This window comes from Pararge aegeria, chromosome 6, assembly GCF_905163445.1.
Source record: "Pararge aegeria chromosome 6, ilParAegt1.1, whole genome shotgun sequence".
Classification (NCBI taxonomy): Eukaryota; Metazoa; Arthropoda; class Insecta; order Lepidoptera; family Nymphalidae; genus Pararge; species Pararge aegeria.
In genome coordinates, this window is record NC_053185.1 from 12,132,648 (window position 1) to 12,147,014 (window position 14,367).

Consider the following 14,367-nt stretch of genomic DNA (forward strand, 5'->3'; position numbering starts at 1 on the left):
CGCTTACTAGAATAAATGACTTATAAACATGTGTGTAAGTAAGGTGTATCTACGTTATACCTACTCTAGATAATGTGATATGAGGAAATGTAAAACGTGCAGTGCCTAAATTATTCTTATTTATTTAAATTTTAAATACTTGAGATTTTATTGTCATCTTAAAGTCGATAGATGCGCACAATGTACCTAGATATGTGAATTATTGTGCGCGTTAAGTTAATATTTTTTGTATATAGGTAGACTTTATGAATTGATCTTTCTCTTGTAGTACAAAATTAGTTACGTAAAATAATAAAGACAAATTTATGTTGGATTGTTTTGTTTTATTTTTGGTACCAGTGTGCCGTGAGGTGGCGGCAAATAAGCAGGTTGATAACGAATCTCACGACAGGCTTGTAACAAGCGTAAAACTTGCAATCTTTGCTGTCCAACGTCACTTTTATATTTTTGCTAAAGTTACGTTTGACAGCAATGATCACGAAATTGACACCTGTCGCAAGCCTATTGTGAGATACGCAGGTAGGTAACCACCCTGCGGAATAGGCACATTTCTACCACTCTTCCTACTCTCGCGGGTGTCGTACGAAACGACTAAGAATATATTTGACGGCCGATTGGCGCAGTGGGCTGCGACCCTGCTTTCTGAGTCCAAGGCCGTGGGTTCGATTCCCACTACTGGAAAATGTTTATGTGTTGAACATGAATGTTTTTCAGTGTCTGGGGTTCTATCAGTATATTATAAGTATTTACGTATAATAAAATATAAATAAATATACTACGACAATAATTGTAATTTAATTTATTTTAATTTAAATTTTACATTTTAATTAATTACTGTTCTTTATTTATTTATTTTAAAAATCTGAGTGTTTTTGTATTTATTTTATGTTAACCTCTCAATTTTGTATATGGGGGGTTATTTTTTTATTTAATACACACATCGCCATCTAGCCCCAAAGTAAGTGTAGCTTGTGTTATGCCTGATGAATATTTTTATGAATTATATACATAAATACTTAGAAAATACATATAAACACTCAGACACTGAAAAACATTCATGCTCATCACACAAACATTTTCCAGTAGTGGGAATCGAACCCACGGCCTTGGGCTCAAAAAGAAGGGTCGCTGCAAACTGCGCCAATAGGCCGTCAAACGATGGTTTCCTTTACCATTAAAGTTAAGTTAAGTGATATTTTATTGCTAAAATTACAAAGGCACATTACTCCGAAAAGTCAGTGGTAAGTCCCGGGGACCGAACTCGGTCTCCATGAAAGGAAAACCGAAGCCTTATCCACTAGGCTATATACCTACCTACTTAACAGAAGATTATTAATCATCCTGAGTTCTGAACCTAAGTATCTGTTGTTTGATTATCTATTCCAGTACAATAGCTGCTCACATCCCTTTGTTAAGTATGACATCACTGCATGTAGGAGTTAAAACTGTAACGGTAGGTACTTCCGATCGATCATTTATCATGCATTGTTCAGGCTTCCACGTCACACTTTACAATTGTTGATAAATGACACATTTACATATTTATTACATAGCTCTTCCCGCGGCATGGTGCGTGTAAGTAGGTACCTATAGATAATTAATGTTCGTGTGGGTACTTATACCTACCTAGGTACTAATCCTAATTTATTTCTAGCACCTAATAAATGACACAAAAAATGTGACATTATTACTATTATTATTAGTATTATATAATAGACTAAGCAGCTTTCGCTGATGCGTCTATATCATTTCTTGCGCTCTTTGTCTTTTTGATGTTTATCCAGTCTATTCTTAAACTGATTCAGTGATTCTGCAGTCACTACATCTTCAGGCAAGGCATTCCACATTTGTATAACTCTATTGCTGATAAAGTGCTTGGAAGGATTAGACGATGCCTGCTGATATTCAAGTTTGAGACCATAGCTCCTTAATCTGGGGTTACTCTTTTTTGAAAAAATTTCCTCAAAATTCGGTATGTTGTAATACTTATTTAATATTTTATAAGTTTCAATGAGATCGCCACTTTCTCGCCTACTTTTGAGGGTGCTGAGTCCCAGGTTTGCAAGCCTTTGCTCATATGAAAGATTTCTCAATTCTCTTGGCAGTTTAGTGGCTCGCCTCTGAACCTTTTCAAGCATTTCTATATTCTTAACAAAATAGGGATGTAACGGAATAGGGATGTAGGGATGTAACATACCATATATGATAAAAAAATATTCACACATCTAAAGAGATCACTGAATATGATTAAAGAAAGTTTTGCGCTAATTCACTCTGTTAAATAATGAGAGAGTTAAATAAAACTATACAATTAATTTCCATTTCATCTATTAAATTAATATTCGAAACATCACATATTTTACTTTCAAACTTCTGACTCAACATAATTATTATAAGTTATACTAAAACACAAGTTTAATACTAACATATTAAAATAAATTTAAATGCATGGCTTATGACAACAGCTAAGGTTAATGCTGTGATCTAGTTCCGTAAAAAACACTGACAAAAATTTTGCACAAATAACTGCGACATAGTTCTCCCTGAAATATGCCTTAATAATAAAAAAAAAACTACTCATTAAAACTATTTCTTTAAACACTATTGTAGACGAAAGACATTATACTAGAGAAGATGATTATACCACAATTGATTTGCTTATAACATTCCAATCTGGCATGTCGGCAATGTACAAAAATGGATTTCAGCGGGGCAGTGACAGTAGTCTGTACCTGCGTAACTCCAGATCAGACTAATTATATCTTAATTATGTCAGTTTCATACATTCTCGTATCTTAAAATCCTTACCACCACTAATCTTCATTTATTTATAAAAATTTATAGGTTTTCACTAAAACTCGAAAAAAGCTGGACAGGTTGAATTTTTATTTTTATTTTTTTGTTTGCCTCAATGCATGGCATGGGTGCATTTTAAGAAAAAAAACAAAATTTTGACCCAAAAAATTTTAAAATTTAATATATCTTACCGAAAATAGGTGAGCCTAGCAATCATTTGGAAGTTTAGATTTTGTTGGAGCATCCTACTATCATAATAATATATTTGTATCCAGAATTAAACCGCCATATTCAACCTCTTTGAATTCATTATCAGGTTTTTAAGATAGGAGTGAAGACCTTTTAAGAACAAAATTATTTTAAAATAATAATATTTTACATTTCTTATTGGTAAGGAAAAAATATCTTAGCTGTATGTTTTAAATCTATTACATACTTTAAAAATGTGAATTTTAAAATTTTAGTTTGTCAGACTTTATCATTTGATTCAAATAAATCTAATTTGTACCCTTATATGTATTAATCTATGTGATTTATAATTTATATTGCCTAAAATAAGAAAATTTCATAACAATTTTCAAATACTTGTACATAATTGCCTATCATATATCAACTATATTTTGTTTAATAATATAATCGACTATCGTGCAGAATTTTATAGACCATTGCCATAAACTTAGCTGATTTAAAAAAAACTATTTGGAAAGGAACATAATTGAAGTGAAAAGGTAAAGAAAAACTATTCTAAACCTTACCACTCACGCCTACACAATAAAGATCACTGGTAAGCACTAGATAACTAGATATCTACTGATGTTATTACTAAAATTATTAATGAATTTCATCAATTAATGTAAGGTTTATTATACAACCAAAGATCTCAATGTGAGCTTAATGCTCACATATCAAGATCAAAAATGAGATCGTTTTTAAATTTGACTTCTAAGTATTGTCCCTTATTTAATTTGTCTGGGTTATAGAGATTGGTGTTGTGTTTTATGGTATCACATGTAACTGGTTCATTTTTTTGTGTTTCTGCTTTCCTGCCGTTTAAAGGTGTCGTGTCTGCTAAGTGCACTCTCAAATCCGAAGTCCATACAGCCGGTTGTGGGTTTTTTTCGGTATTATTGTTGATTAGGTTCAAATAAGACATGTGCCTACGGACGTCCAGTGGGCAGTTTTCATTAGCATTTTCATCAGTGTTGCTGTTATATTGCAAGTCGCTGTCGGACATAATGTTCTTGCACTCTTCTGCATCTGAAGTGTCCGCTACTCCACTGTCATGTCTCTTCTTGAGGGCCGGTTTTAGGCGGGGTTTCGACGGCTGTAAATGTAAAGCATTCAAATAAGTTTTTACGGGTTTATCACTTAGTTAATAATCTCTTAGTTAATAATCTCTTAGTTAATAATCACTTAGTTAATAATCACTTAGTTAACACACACGCACGCAAGCACGCACGCACGCACACTCTCTCTCACAGACACACACACACACACACACACACACACACACAGCAACACACAGCAACACTCTCACGCACACACACACACACACACACACACACACACACACACACAGAGCCACGCAGCCAGCCACACACACACAAAATAATCACCCTATATAAAAATAGTATACGAAAATTAAACACTGTCCGCACTCACGCTTATATCTCAATGATACCTAGTAGACCTAATCCGATAACAAAATGTTGTCATTGTTATCATATTATTGACATTAAAGCAAATAGGCACAAGTTTTTCGTATAACAATTAATATACCTATACAGATAATAATAACAATCAGTACAAAACTTGCTGAGCAGAGTTCTATTTAACACTAGCAGTTATCTGCCAATTTGCCCTCATTAAATATGTAATAATTTTTTTACCAGAAAACCCAGGTATAAAAAATAAAAACTAAGAAGGAACATACCAGTATCCATAAAGAAACCTACCTTCTAAATTCAATGACACTAAATTGAAAAACATTTGTCTTTCATAATCTTGTAAAACCCAGTTCATCCTTAGACTACGAACAAAAAGTTACCTATGATATTCTGTGTGTAACGTTTGTTTAGTAACCGGACAAACATCAGTTCTTTTGATAGTCAGACCAAAAATTTTTTTTTGTAAAAGTACTGCATATACTCTCTTATATACATTTATAAAAATCATGTCCTTTGGACATAACAACAGAAATTTTAATTTTATTTATTTGTATATCAATAATAAATTAACCTTTGATCATAAATTAGACAGGTGATGTAATTTTTCTTCTGCACAGGCAGAAGAAAAATTACATTACCCGATTATATCACCTGACAGGGGAATAATACACATTAATGACATCCCTTGACAGGGGATATAATTAACCTGTCCCCTGAAGTTTACCCCCATTTATTATTCCACATATATTATTTTAATTTGTGCGCCAATCCTCTGAGAGTTGATAGAGCTGTGGGAGAAGACAATTTTTTATCCTTTCCCCGGGGAGATAATTGTCTCCTGCCCATGCTAGCCATGCTCGTGCATACCCAATGAATCCCAAGCATGATGTAATAAGTGCCTGCCATAAAGCAGGTAGTTATATAGCTCAAAGTTAGTCAGAAATTGCTTAAAGGTGATCTTACATGGTCAGCTTGGACTAGATACATAGATGGAAAGGGGACATTTAGAACATGAAATTGCTTTAAGAGTACTCTGAAGCATAGTGAAATTGCATAGTGAGGTAAAGAGTTGCAAGAAATACACTGACTTCTCCAGTTATATATATATCCTCCACAAAAGTACTGCAGTTGACATATTGTAACTGCTCCAGTTGTTTAAAATAACAGCTTAAGCAGTTGGCAGGTCAAGCAATTGACTGCTCAAGTGGTCTATAGACCAAATAGTTAAATGGCATATTTATGTCAGCACAGACTTTGAATCAAGAAAAGCATGTTGTTATTAAGACAGTCAAGAACCAAGGATGTTGAATATAAGTACGAAAATCGCGATCTGAATACAGGCCTCTTATTATTTGTGACTTAAATTATTTAATTATGTTATATACCTTGACTAAGTTGTAAATATCATCTTCAGCTTCACTCTCACTTCTACGCTGATCTTGGCTTCGCTTTTTGCTCTTCTTGCGTTGGTTTTTCTTTTTCTGGCCTTCAATTGATGAGTTATATCTGTTAAATTTTAATCGTTCGTAAATAAAACAGAGCTTTGAAAAAAAAGTCAAAGTGATAGGGATAATAACCTACCTGTAAAACTGCCTTGCAATAACATCACTAAATCTAACCGTCTTTTTATTAAAGCTAGATTCTTCAGGAATACAATCAGAGCTTATATAGTCCATGGAAGATGCAACATCACCTGCACTTGATTCAGAAAAGCTTCGCATCATCATGGGCTTACGTAGTATGCTCTTAGCCCCATTTTTTATAGTACTAGATTCTGTCCAGACTATGTCTCTTTCATTTTCAGTGTCCTCTTCAGTATCTGTTTTGTTGTTAGGTGATGATACAACAATATTTGTTTCAGTTCCAAAGCTAGTTACTTCAACTAATGGTTTAGCCACTGACTCTGAGTGGGAATCATCAGGCAATGTAACTTTTAATGTATCATCTTTTGTTGCTTGGGATACTTCAAAATATTCTGTTTTCATATCATTATCATTTAAACCTATTTGGAATTTCTTAATCATATCTCCAGTTATTTCTAACTGTAAAATAACATTATTATCCCATGCTTCACCAATTGCATTTTCAAACTTTACACCTTCATCCAATAAAATAACTGCTGCATAATGTATTGGTACAAAACCAGATCCAAGTGAAGAAAACCTAATGAATATTTTATTTTCATCATTTTTTACTTTTACTGAATCAGGTTCAGTGTTTTTAACATGAAAGGTGAATGCCACAACATAATCCAATGCATTGTATGTATATGAAGGTAATGTGTAGCTAATTGTAGGGAGCAGGAATTCTTCAGCAGATGAGGGATTCTGCTCATTTTTCTTCAATGATAAATAAGAAACAGCAGGGCTTGACGAAATAACATCTATTAGGTTTTCTTTAGACTCTACTTCTTCATCACTATTAGAATTCTCTTCTTCACTTTCCACACCACTATCACGTCTTAATAACACTGCTTTATCATCTGATGCATTCCTTCTTACCACTGGTAGAGTCACAATTAGTGAATGCTTAAATTTATCAAATTTGGCATTTCCACACTCATCATTGACTGCATAAGGGAGTGCAAGGTCGAGTTTATACTTTGCTGGTTTTTCGGAAATCAAACTAAGAGATTTTTCCCGAACGTCTAGAATACAATCTTTAGCAAAAGATATTAATGGCAAATTAATCTCAATAACTAAATGACTTGGTATAACAGAATATCGCTTGCTATTTTTATGATATGTGAAGTCTTGCAAGTCTACATTTTTCTGCTGTTTTATCACATATTTAGGTACTGTGTAACCATTGTGTGAAGCATGACTGAATTCTTTTTTACTGTTTTTGGCTTTTTTTCTATGTTGCTCAGGTTCTTTTTTATATTGTTCTTCTATAGGCTCTTTTGCTTCCGGGTATATATGCTGGGGGTACAGTTTTTCCATAATTTCTGGTGAAATCTCTTCTGTTTCATCTTCATCAATCATTGGTTTGTAGTTAGGGTCCTCTTTCCTTATAACAGCCGGTGTAGTCATGCCCTTATAATTTGATTTAGGAAACCGGCAGTTATTGCTGTCAAAATGAATGTTATAGGTTTTTTGTAAACCATCAAAAGCAGTATTGTTTACCAACTCCCGGAATCGTTTGTTGACCGCTGCCATGCGCAGTGTGTCTGGGTGGAATACTACGTCGTAAATAACACATCGTTGTTTTTTAAGATCGTAATCTTCCCTCGGTGGAATTATTGTATAAGGAAGCTGCCAATTCATACCCTTTTGCCCGTTCTTCTCTTGCACTTTACATGACGGTTTGCCGATGTTCTCATTACTGCAAATGTTAATGAAGGCTTTTCTGTCGCCTGCGACGCTTGTTTTAATCACATAACCTCCCTTTGGATTGATGAAAGTTACGTCGTAGCCACGTTCCTTCTCTAGTTGGGTCATTTCTTTCTGATAGATCGCTTGATTCGCCGGGTCACGTATTTCCTCGCAGTATTCGGAGAGCAGTTCTCGAAATTTCTTATTCTTCATAGCATCTTGTATCGTCTCTAAATCGGTTCTGGTGAGGCTAGATTCTTCATCACGAGGCTTAACTCCTGTTGCCATTTTGTCTAACGTTCCTACTTCCTAGCGATATAAAAATAAACACAATTAATACCTACGCATAAACACGATAATTTTCAGCTGACGACCACAGACGCAAGATGCAAAGATCGAGTAATTGATGTTTTCGTACCCTGTTTTGATTGGTGGATTTCTGGTAATTTTCCGTACGTAATGGGTGTAATTTTCCGGTGCAAAATATCAATAGACCTCAGACTAAATACTTCATCTAACATTTATATTAACTTAAAAAAAGTAATTTAGTTTGTTCAAAGCCTTTTGTCAAACCTTTTACACGGGATCTCTGTGGACCAGCTATGCACAGGCATTGCTAAATACCCTACGAGTTCAGTTTAATGATGGTTTCAGAATGCTGTTGGGCTTTACACGTTAATGTAGTGCATCAGAAATGTTCGCGAGGGCTCATACTGATGACTGTTTAGCCATCAGAAGAAAACGAATAGCATACTTAATTAAAAACTAAACTCAATCAAAAAACTTACATAAAATATTAATATGCAATATACAAAAAGTTACAAATTAGAATTTCTGCGTCCAGGCAGCCCTACGTGGAGTTTCACATAAAGCTTGTAAATCGGAGAGTCGTATCTATTTATTAATGCTTTCAGAATGCCATTAGTGCTTACCCACGTTATTTTCATTAACCTGTTATGTAATAGAGTAGATGGGTCATCGTTACCAAATAAAAACCTTGTGAAGCATTGTGCCGATTGAGAGACTTTGAGAGAACATTATGGAGATCTCTGAGGCATGTAAGTTTCCTCGCGTAATTTTCCTCTACCGATGAAGCAAGTGATATTTAATACGAATGCAGGTCCCCCGAATGGGAGTCTGAAGAGAAGCACGAAGGTAGACACCGCCTATTTGAGAATCTCCTATTTTTAGAAATAACCTTTCAAATTTACTAATTTGGAAATTTTATAATGTTACGTCATTTAATGTAACGAATATTACGTACTTTAACTCTCCGCAAGTAAGCAGAATTTAATTTAATCACTGCTAAAGCAAAGTCCTTAGCGGTCCATAAGATTTCTGATAGTGACCTCGTCTATCATCTATCTCGCTCTAGCATAATTTTGTACCGTGTTCTTTCTCTTTCTTACAAATATAAATTTATAAAAATAATTTTGGTAAATACCAAAACGCGTTATATTTTAACATAGAATAATAATGAAAAGTTAAGTTAAAGCCCGTTTTACGTGGAGGAAATTTGGAATATAGCCTTAAATATGAAATCTCGTGGTCGAGTATATTGAGAATCAATGAATTGTCCATGTTCGTCATAGTTACAATAAGTTCATCATAACTTGATGCGTGAACTTTCTAGTGCACTCAGATAGTTTGCCATACAGTACATGCGTCAAGTTATGATGAACGGAATAAAAAAAGTTCCTAAAGAACCAGAATTCAGTCATAAACTTCCATACGTAGATACGAAACCTAAGACAACTGACAACTGTCAAACGTCGAATTCAATTTGTGTATAAAAACTATGGAGGGTAGAGGTAAGGAGAGTCATCTGTGTATATGAAAAAGTGTCGTCACAATGTATTAAATTAGGTTGGCGCCACATTTGCATCAGGGTAACTCTTAAAAGAAGCGCCAAATATAAATATTGTTAGAGTAGGCTTGAAAAATAAACAAGGAAGTATGGAGATACAAGGAAGTAAGGTTATATTTACCACAATATTTTGTACAACGTAAGTTGTTGAAATTCTCAATAATTAACTACTTTAGTCGATAATGACATTAAATTTTTTAACTCGGCATACTTCAATTCATCTACGATTGCTACATTCATACCATACCCTGTGCATCCACCAGCGCCATTGTGGAGGATTTTTGAACTGTTATTTAGCGCATACACTGGACACTTTTTCAACTTTTCTCCCATATAAGATGACTCTCCTTACCTCTACCCTCCATAATAAAAACAAAAGTCTGCCTTGTATAAAAAATCACATCTTGCAACTGGAATTACTGAATTGATAATACATTTACTCTTGCTACATAATTTTAGTACGTCATGGCGAAGAATATTTACTGTGTAACTCGTGCTTTTATGCGCCACACACAAAATCATTCCATTAGATTTTATAGCAGATGGATGCACAGAAATCCGGCTAAGGTTATGTTACCATTCGAACATGAATCAAAAGTTGGCATTAAAAAAGAAAAGGTTATAGAATTGGGCCCTGATGCATTGAAAAAGGTTAAAAATGAGCCAATTACTCCAATAGTAAAGGCTCACTCTTTAACAAATAGCACATCGATGGCGCAAGAAAAGTCACAAGAAATTAAAGGAAAAAGAGAAACCATGTTAAAGAAAAGAAAATTTTATTTAAGCCAAAGAAAAGTCTTCGACGATAAAGGTGAAATTATTTATGAAAAGCTAAAGGAGAATGATGGCAGGATAAGGTTTGAGGCTTCTTAATATATTCAAGTAAATAAGCAAGAAATCATTTCTACTATGTCTACAAGATGTTTATCAACTTAGGAGTTTATGGTTGTAATGCTTTTCGATTTATGTACAAAAAATTATGAAGCTAAAGTTATCATCAAAACATATTCTAATCCCTGCACAGCTAGCATAGATGGGAGACCTAAATTGTAACCTTTGATTATATCCTCTGACAAGAGATAAAATGTAAATGAAGCCAAAGTGTTGCAACGTAAAAGGGTTAAGTAGAAATGTATACTGTAGGACTTAACTTACACATTATCATCTACCCATACGTTCAAAGAGTAAATATAGAAAACTGGGTGAAGAGAAACAAATTGTTATTTCTATGCTACCTGTGTACCAGCCAGAAGCACGGCTAGTATATCTCTTTTATGAGAGAGAAGAGTGTAATCAAAATCAAAGTCTTCATTGAACTTTGTAGTTATAAGCAATTCAATATTTACTTTTCGTGAGTAGAAACTTTACTTGAACCTCTCACTTAAATCCACAGCTGTCACCACTGCGCCAGGGAGGTCTTCAAGTATAATGTTACTTATTTAGTTCCGTTTCCATGTTACTGCAGTCATTTAGGTATAAACATCATGAATGAAGCTGTTAAGTAACATTTTATTTGCAACTATCTACTATTGCATATTATAGGTATATTTTTTATAGGTATATAGGTAATTTTTTTTTGTGTTGATAATTGTAATTTCAAGGAAAAGCACCAATTTATATAAACAAGAGGAGTTAAACGTCGCATCGTCGTAATGCATAACTTAACCTTATCATGATAAATTAGTTTTCAAGATAATAAAATAAAATTATATAAGAATTGTGTTTAAATATGTTAGCTACATAGATAACTGTAATTGTTCTACAGCTCTCTTCTGGTTAAACTGAAGTCAAAAAAAGAAAGGCTACGAACTGGACAGATGTTTGTAGAGGGATGGCGGTTAATAGTGGATGGCCTAGAAGCAAAATGCAACTTAAAGTATGTCATATTTAGTCGAGTGGAAGACCTTGAACACCTAAAATCATACCTGCCAAAGACAGGGGTTCAATTTTTTAAGATCCCATATAAAGAGATAGGAATGTGGTCGGATGTAGAAACTCCATCGGGAATATTTGGTAAGTCAGCCTTGATTTTTACTCACTTGAAGAAATGAGTAAGTTCTCAATGGTATGAAGACGAACCTCATTTATGATACATACCTTATCTTATATTATTTTGTGCTAGGGTACTTGCATGCGTTTGTGCGTGTGCGTGTGTGTCTATATCTGTGTCTTTCTAGTGCATCATATTTTCCTAGGTTTGACTAGTATAATAATATACACTATATTGAAAGTTAAGGGTTTTTTAAATTTTAGTTTAGGGATGTATTTTTGGATAAATATGTTTCACAAGTGCTGCAATTTGCATGCTTGACAGAATGAACTTAAAAATGCTGCTAAAGTTCTATGAAATAAAAGGTTCAGGAATGTCATATTATTTTAATGCTTAATGTTTTTTTTTAATTTAAGGCTTGCGTGTCTTCATTAAATTTCTTTTAGTTATTATAAATTATTAGTTTTAAACATCTCTTAATATTTCAGGTGTGTTTGAAATGCCCACAACAAATAATATCAAAACCTTTTCAAAACCTATACCGCTGCAGTTCATTTGTGATAATGTACGCACACCTGGAAACCTTGGTGCAATACTTAGAGCCGCTGTGGGGGTTGGTTGTGAAAAAGTTCTTCTTACAAAAGGTTATTATTACCCAGATGTTTGCATTTATTGCTTATAATTATTTTCATAATTTTATTGTTATACCTTGATGTTTATTTATATTGTAAGTCAATTTGGCAATTGCTCTCAGTGTAAAGTTTTTATTGTATGTTCATTATTACAACCATTATTTAAAGTTTAATGTAAGCATATTACTTACTAGATTTTATGACTTTTTTGTAATTTTATGTCTTTGTTGATGAAATATCCTTTTTCCGATGTTTGGGACTGGATTTTCTTATTTGTTGACACTCGAATATAATCTGTATATTCTCTGAGTTTTTCCTTGAAAACATGAACTTATTTTCACATCAAAGTAAGCCTTTATTATATGTTTAATAAATATTCACTTTAATAAAACCGGTAATACATCAGTATAAACCGGTAAATATAGGGGAAAAATATATGACCTATAATTTTCAGGCTGCGTCGACCTTTGGGATCCAAAGGTTATAAGAAGTGCATCTGGTGCACACTTCAGACAACATATATACTCCTCAATAGACTGGGAAGAAATGCCTAAACTATTGGAACCAAATACATCATTGTTCATAGCAGACAGCAATACGAGGATGTTGAGGGAAGAAGGCACAAAGGAAGATGAAATGTTAGACAACCTTGTGCCAGTTCTGCCATATTACAGTGTTGATTTTGGAAATATTCAGCATGTAACACTTGTAATAGGTGGGGAGACTGAAGGGATTAGTGAAGACAGCTACAAGTTTGTATATATTATATCTTTGTTGCCTACATTGATTCTAGTAATAAGATTCTTTCTTTAAATTTCCATATTATTCAATTGTAAAGTCCAAACCAATATTCAAAATTTTCTTTCACAAAGATTATTTGTAAAGAAATCTGTTAAACTTCTTAACGAATATTTAAACATTTCTAAATTCTTGTAGGTTTGCAGCGAGCAGAAATGGCCTCCGATTACATATTCCACTTCAACAAGGAGTTGACAGTCTGAACACAGGAATGGCGGCAGCAGTTATAGCTTTCGAAATACGTAAACAATTTATACAAGCTTGGACAAAGGTGAAACTAGAAACACAAAAAATAAAAGTAATTTAATTGTATATTGCATTGTACTGTAGATATAGAGTAGTGTGTTTAGTATGAATAAATGTTGAAATAAATTTATGTATTTATTTTAAAAGTAGCTAGTGTAGGTAGTATTTTCTAAATACATATACTTATAAAAAAAAAGTTTCTAGTAAATTTAATCGCATCTATCGATAGGCCCAAAAATACATGACCATAAGAGTTATGGAAATTAAAAACACCATGGAGATTTGGTGCTTATTGTACAGCGCCATCTATTGAGAAATGATAATATGTGTCGTTAATTAAAGAAAATTAACTCCTGAAGATAGAAGACTTAGAGTATACACATTAATATACTAATTAAAACATCTGTAAGACCACTTTTTTTTTTTAAGATTTAGGGATTATCGAAATTACCTTTAGATTAGACACGCTCGTCTAGAAATTAAGCAATATCAATGTCCGTGTTTTGAATAGTATTTTTGGATAGAAGTGCTATTAGGTTTGTTTTTAAATAACATTATATTTTTAAAAAGGTTCGATGGTAAAATTTGTTTAGGGTGCTTAGTGCTTATATATGAAATTGAAAAAATTTAAACTATTAATAATCTATTCAGTTTTCACGGCGGAACAAAATAGTTTATCCTTGTCCATATAATCTAATTCTGGTTGATGGTGGAAATGATTCTACGCTTCGCATAATTTAGTTTTCTCGAAAAAAAATTCTAAGTGACATATGTAGACATTAGTTCTTGTGGTTGTTCTATAATTATTATATTACGTAATACCTAATGATCCACGTTTAGATAAAAGCAGTATATTTTTAATTTTATAGTAGTATAGTTATAAAATTAAATTTATACTGAATCCGCTGACTCCTGAAACTTTTAAAAAATAAAGAAGAATTGCAAAAATATTATTGAAAATTAAACTAATATACTAAAATCGAATCAACTTTTTAGCGAGACCTGTGTGTAGATTTCTCACAAACTGCTTGAAGGCAAGTGCCACGGTCTGCTATTG

The 14,367-nt window shown here is 33.3% G+C and overlaps 2 protein-coding genes across 2 annotated transcripts; one reads left to right on the forward strand and one right to left on the reverse strand.

Annotated features, from left to right (window-relative positions):
* Window positions 1-2,311: 2,311 nt before the first annotated feature.
* Window positions 2,312-8,186, reverse strand: LOC120624422 (protein kintoun). The gene is made up of 3 exons (XM_039890952.1): window positions 6,045-8,186; window positions 5,849-5,969; window positions 2,312-4,120 (listed from the first exon to the last, which is right to left on the reverse strand). Exons 1-3 carry the CDS (start codon window positions 8,063-8,065, stop codon window positions 3,695-3,697), a joined length of 2,568 nt encoding a protein of 855 aa, XP_039746886.1. The 5' UTR covers window positions 8,066-8,186; the 3' UTR covers window positions 2,312-3,694.
* A 1,811-nt stretch (window positions 8,187-9,997) lies between these two features.
* Window positions 9,998-13,432, forward strand: LOC120624744 (rRNA methyltransferase 3, mitochondrial). The gene is made up of 5 exons (XM_039891446.1): window positions 9,998-10,501; window positions 11,410-11,657; window positions 12,123-12,278; window positions 12,721-13,018; window positions 13,203-13,432. Exons 1-5 carry the CDS (start codon window positions 10,110-10,112, stop codon window positions 13,369-13,371), a joined length of 1,263 nt encoding a protein of 420 aa, XP_039747380.1. The 5' UTR covers window positions 9,998-10,109; the 3' UTR covers window positions 13,372-13,432.
* The last annotated feature ends 935 nt before the right edge of the window (window positions 13,433-14,367 follow it).

Bases quoted from the DNA above. Each gene is read 5' to 3' on its own strand.
- LOC120624422 (XM_039890952.1), bottom strand. From the start codon at position 8,065: ATGGCAACAGGAGTTAAGCCTCGTGATGAAGAATCTAGCCTCACCAGA. The intron at 5,970-6,044 runs GTAGGTTATTAT...AAAATTTAACAG, and splicing joins ATTGCAAGGCAGTTTTACAG to ATATAACTCATCAATTGAAG. The intron at 4,121-5,848 runs GTATATAACATA...TTACATTTACAG, and splicing joins ATATTTACAACTTAGTCAAG to CCGTCGAAACCCCGCCTAAA.
- LOC120624744 (XM_039891446.1), top strand. From the start codon at position 10,110: ATGGCGAAGAATATTTACTGTGTAACTCGTGCTTTTATGCGCCACACA. The intron at 10,502-11,409 runs GTTTGAGGCTTC...ATTGTTCTACAG, and splicing joins GAGAATGATGGCAGGATAAG to CTCTCTTCTGGTTAAACTGA. The intron at 12,279-12,720 runs GTTATTATTACC...TATAATTTTCAG, and splicing joins AAAAGTTCTTCTTACAAAAG to GCTGCGTCGACCTTTGGGAT.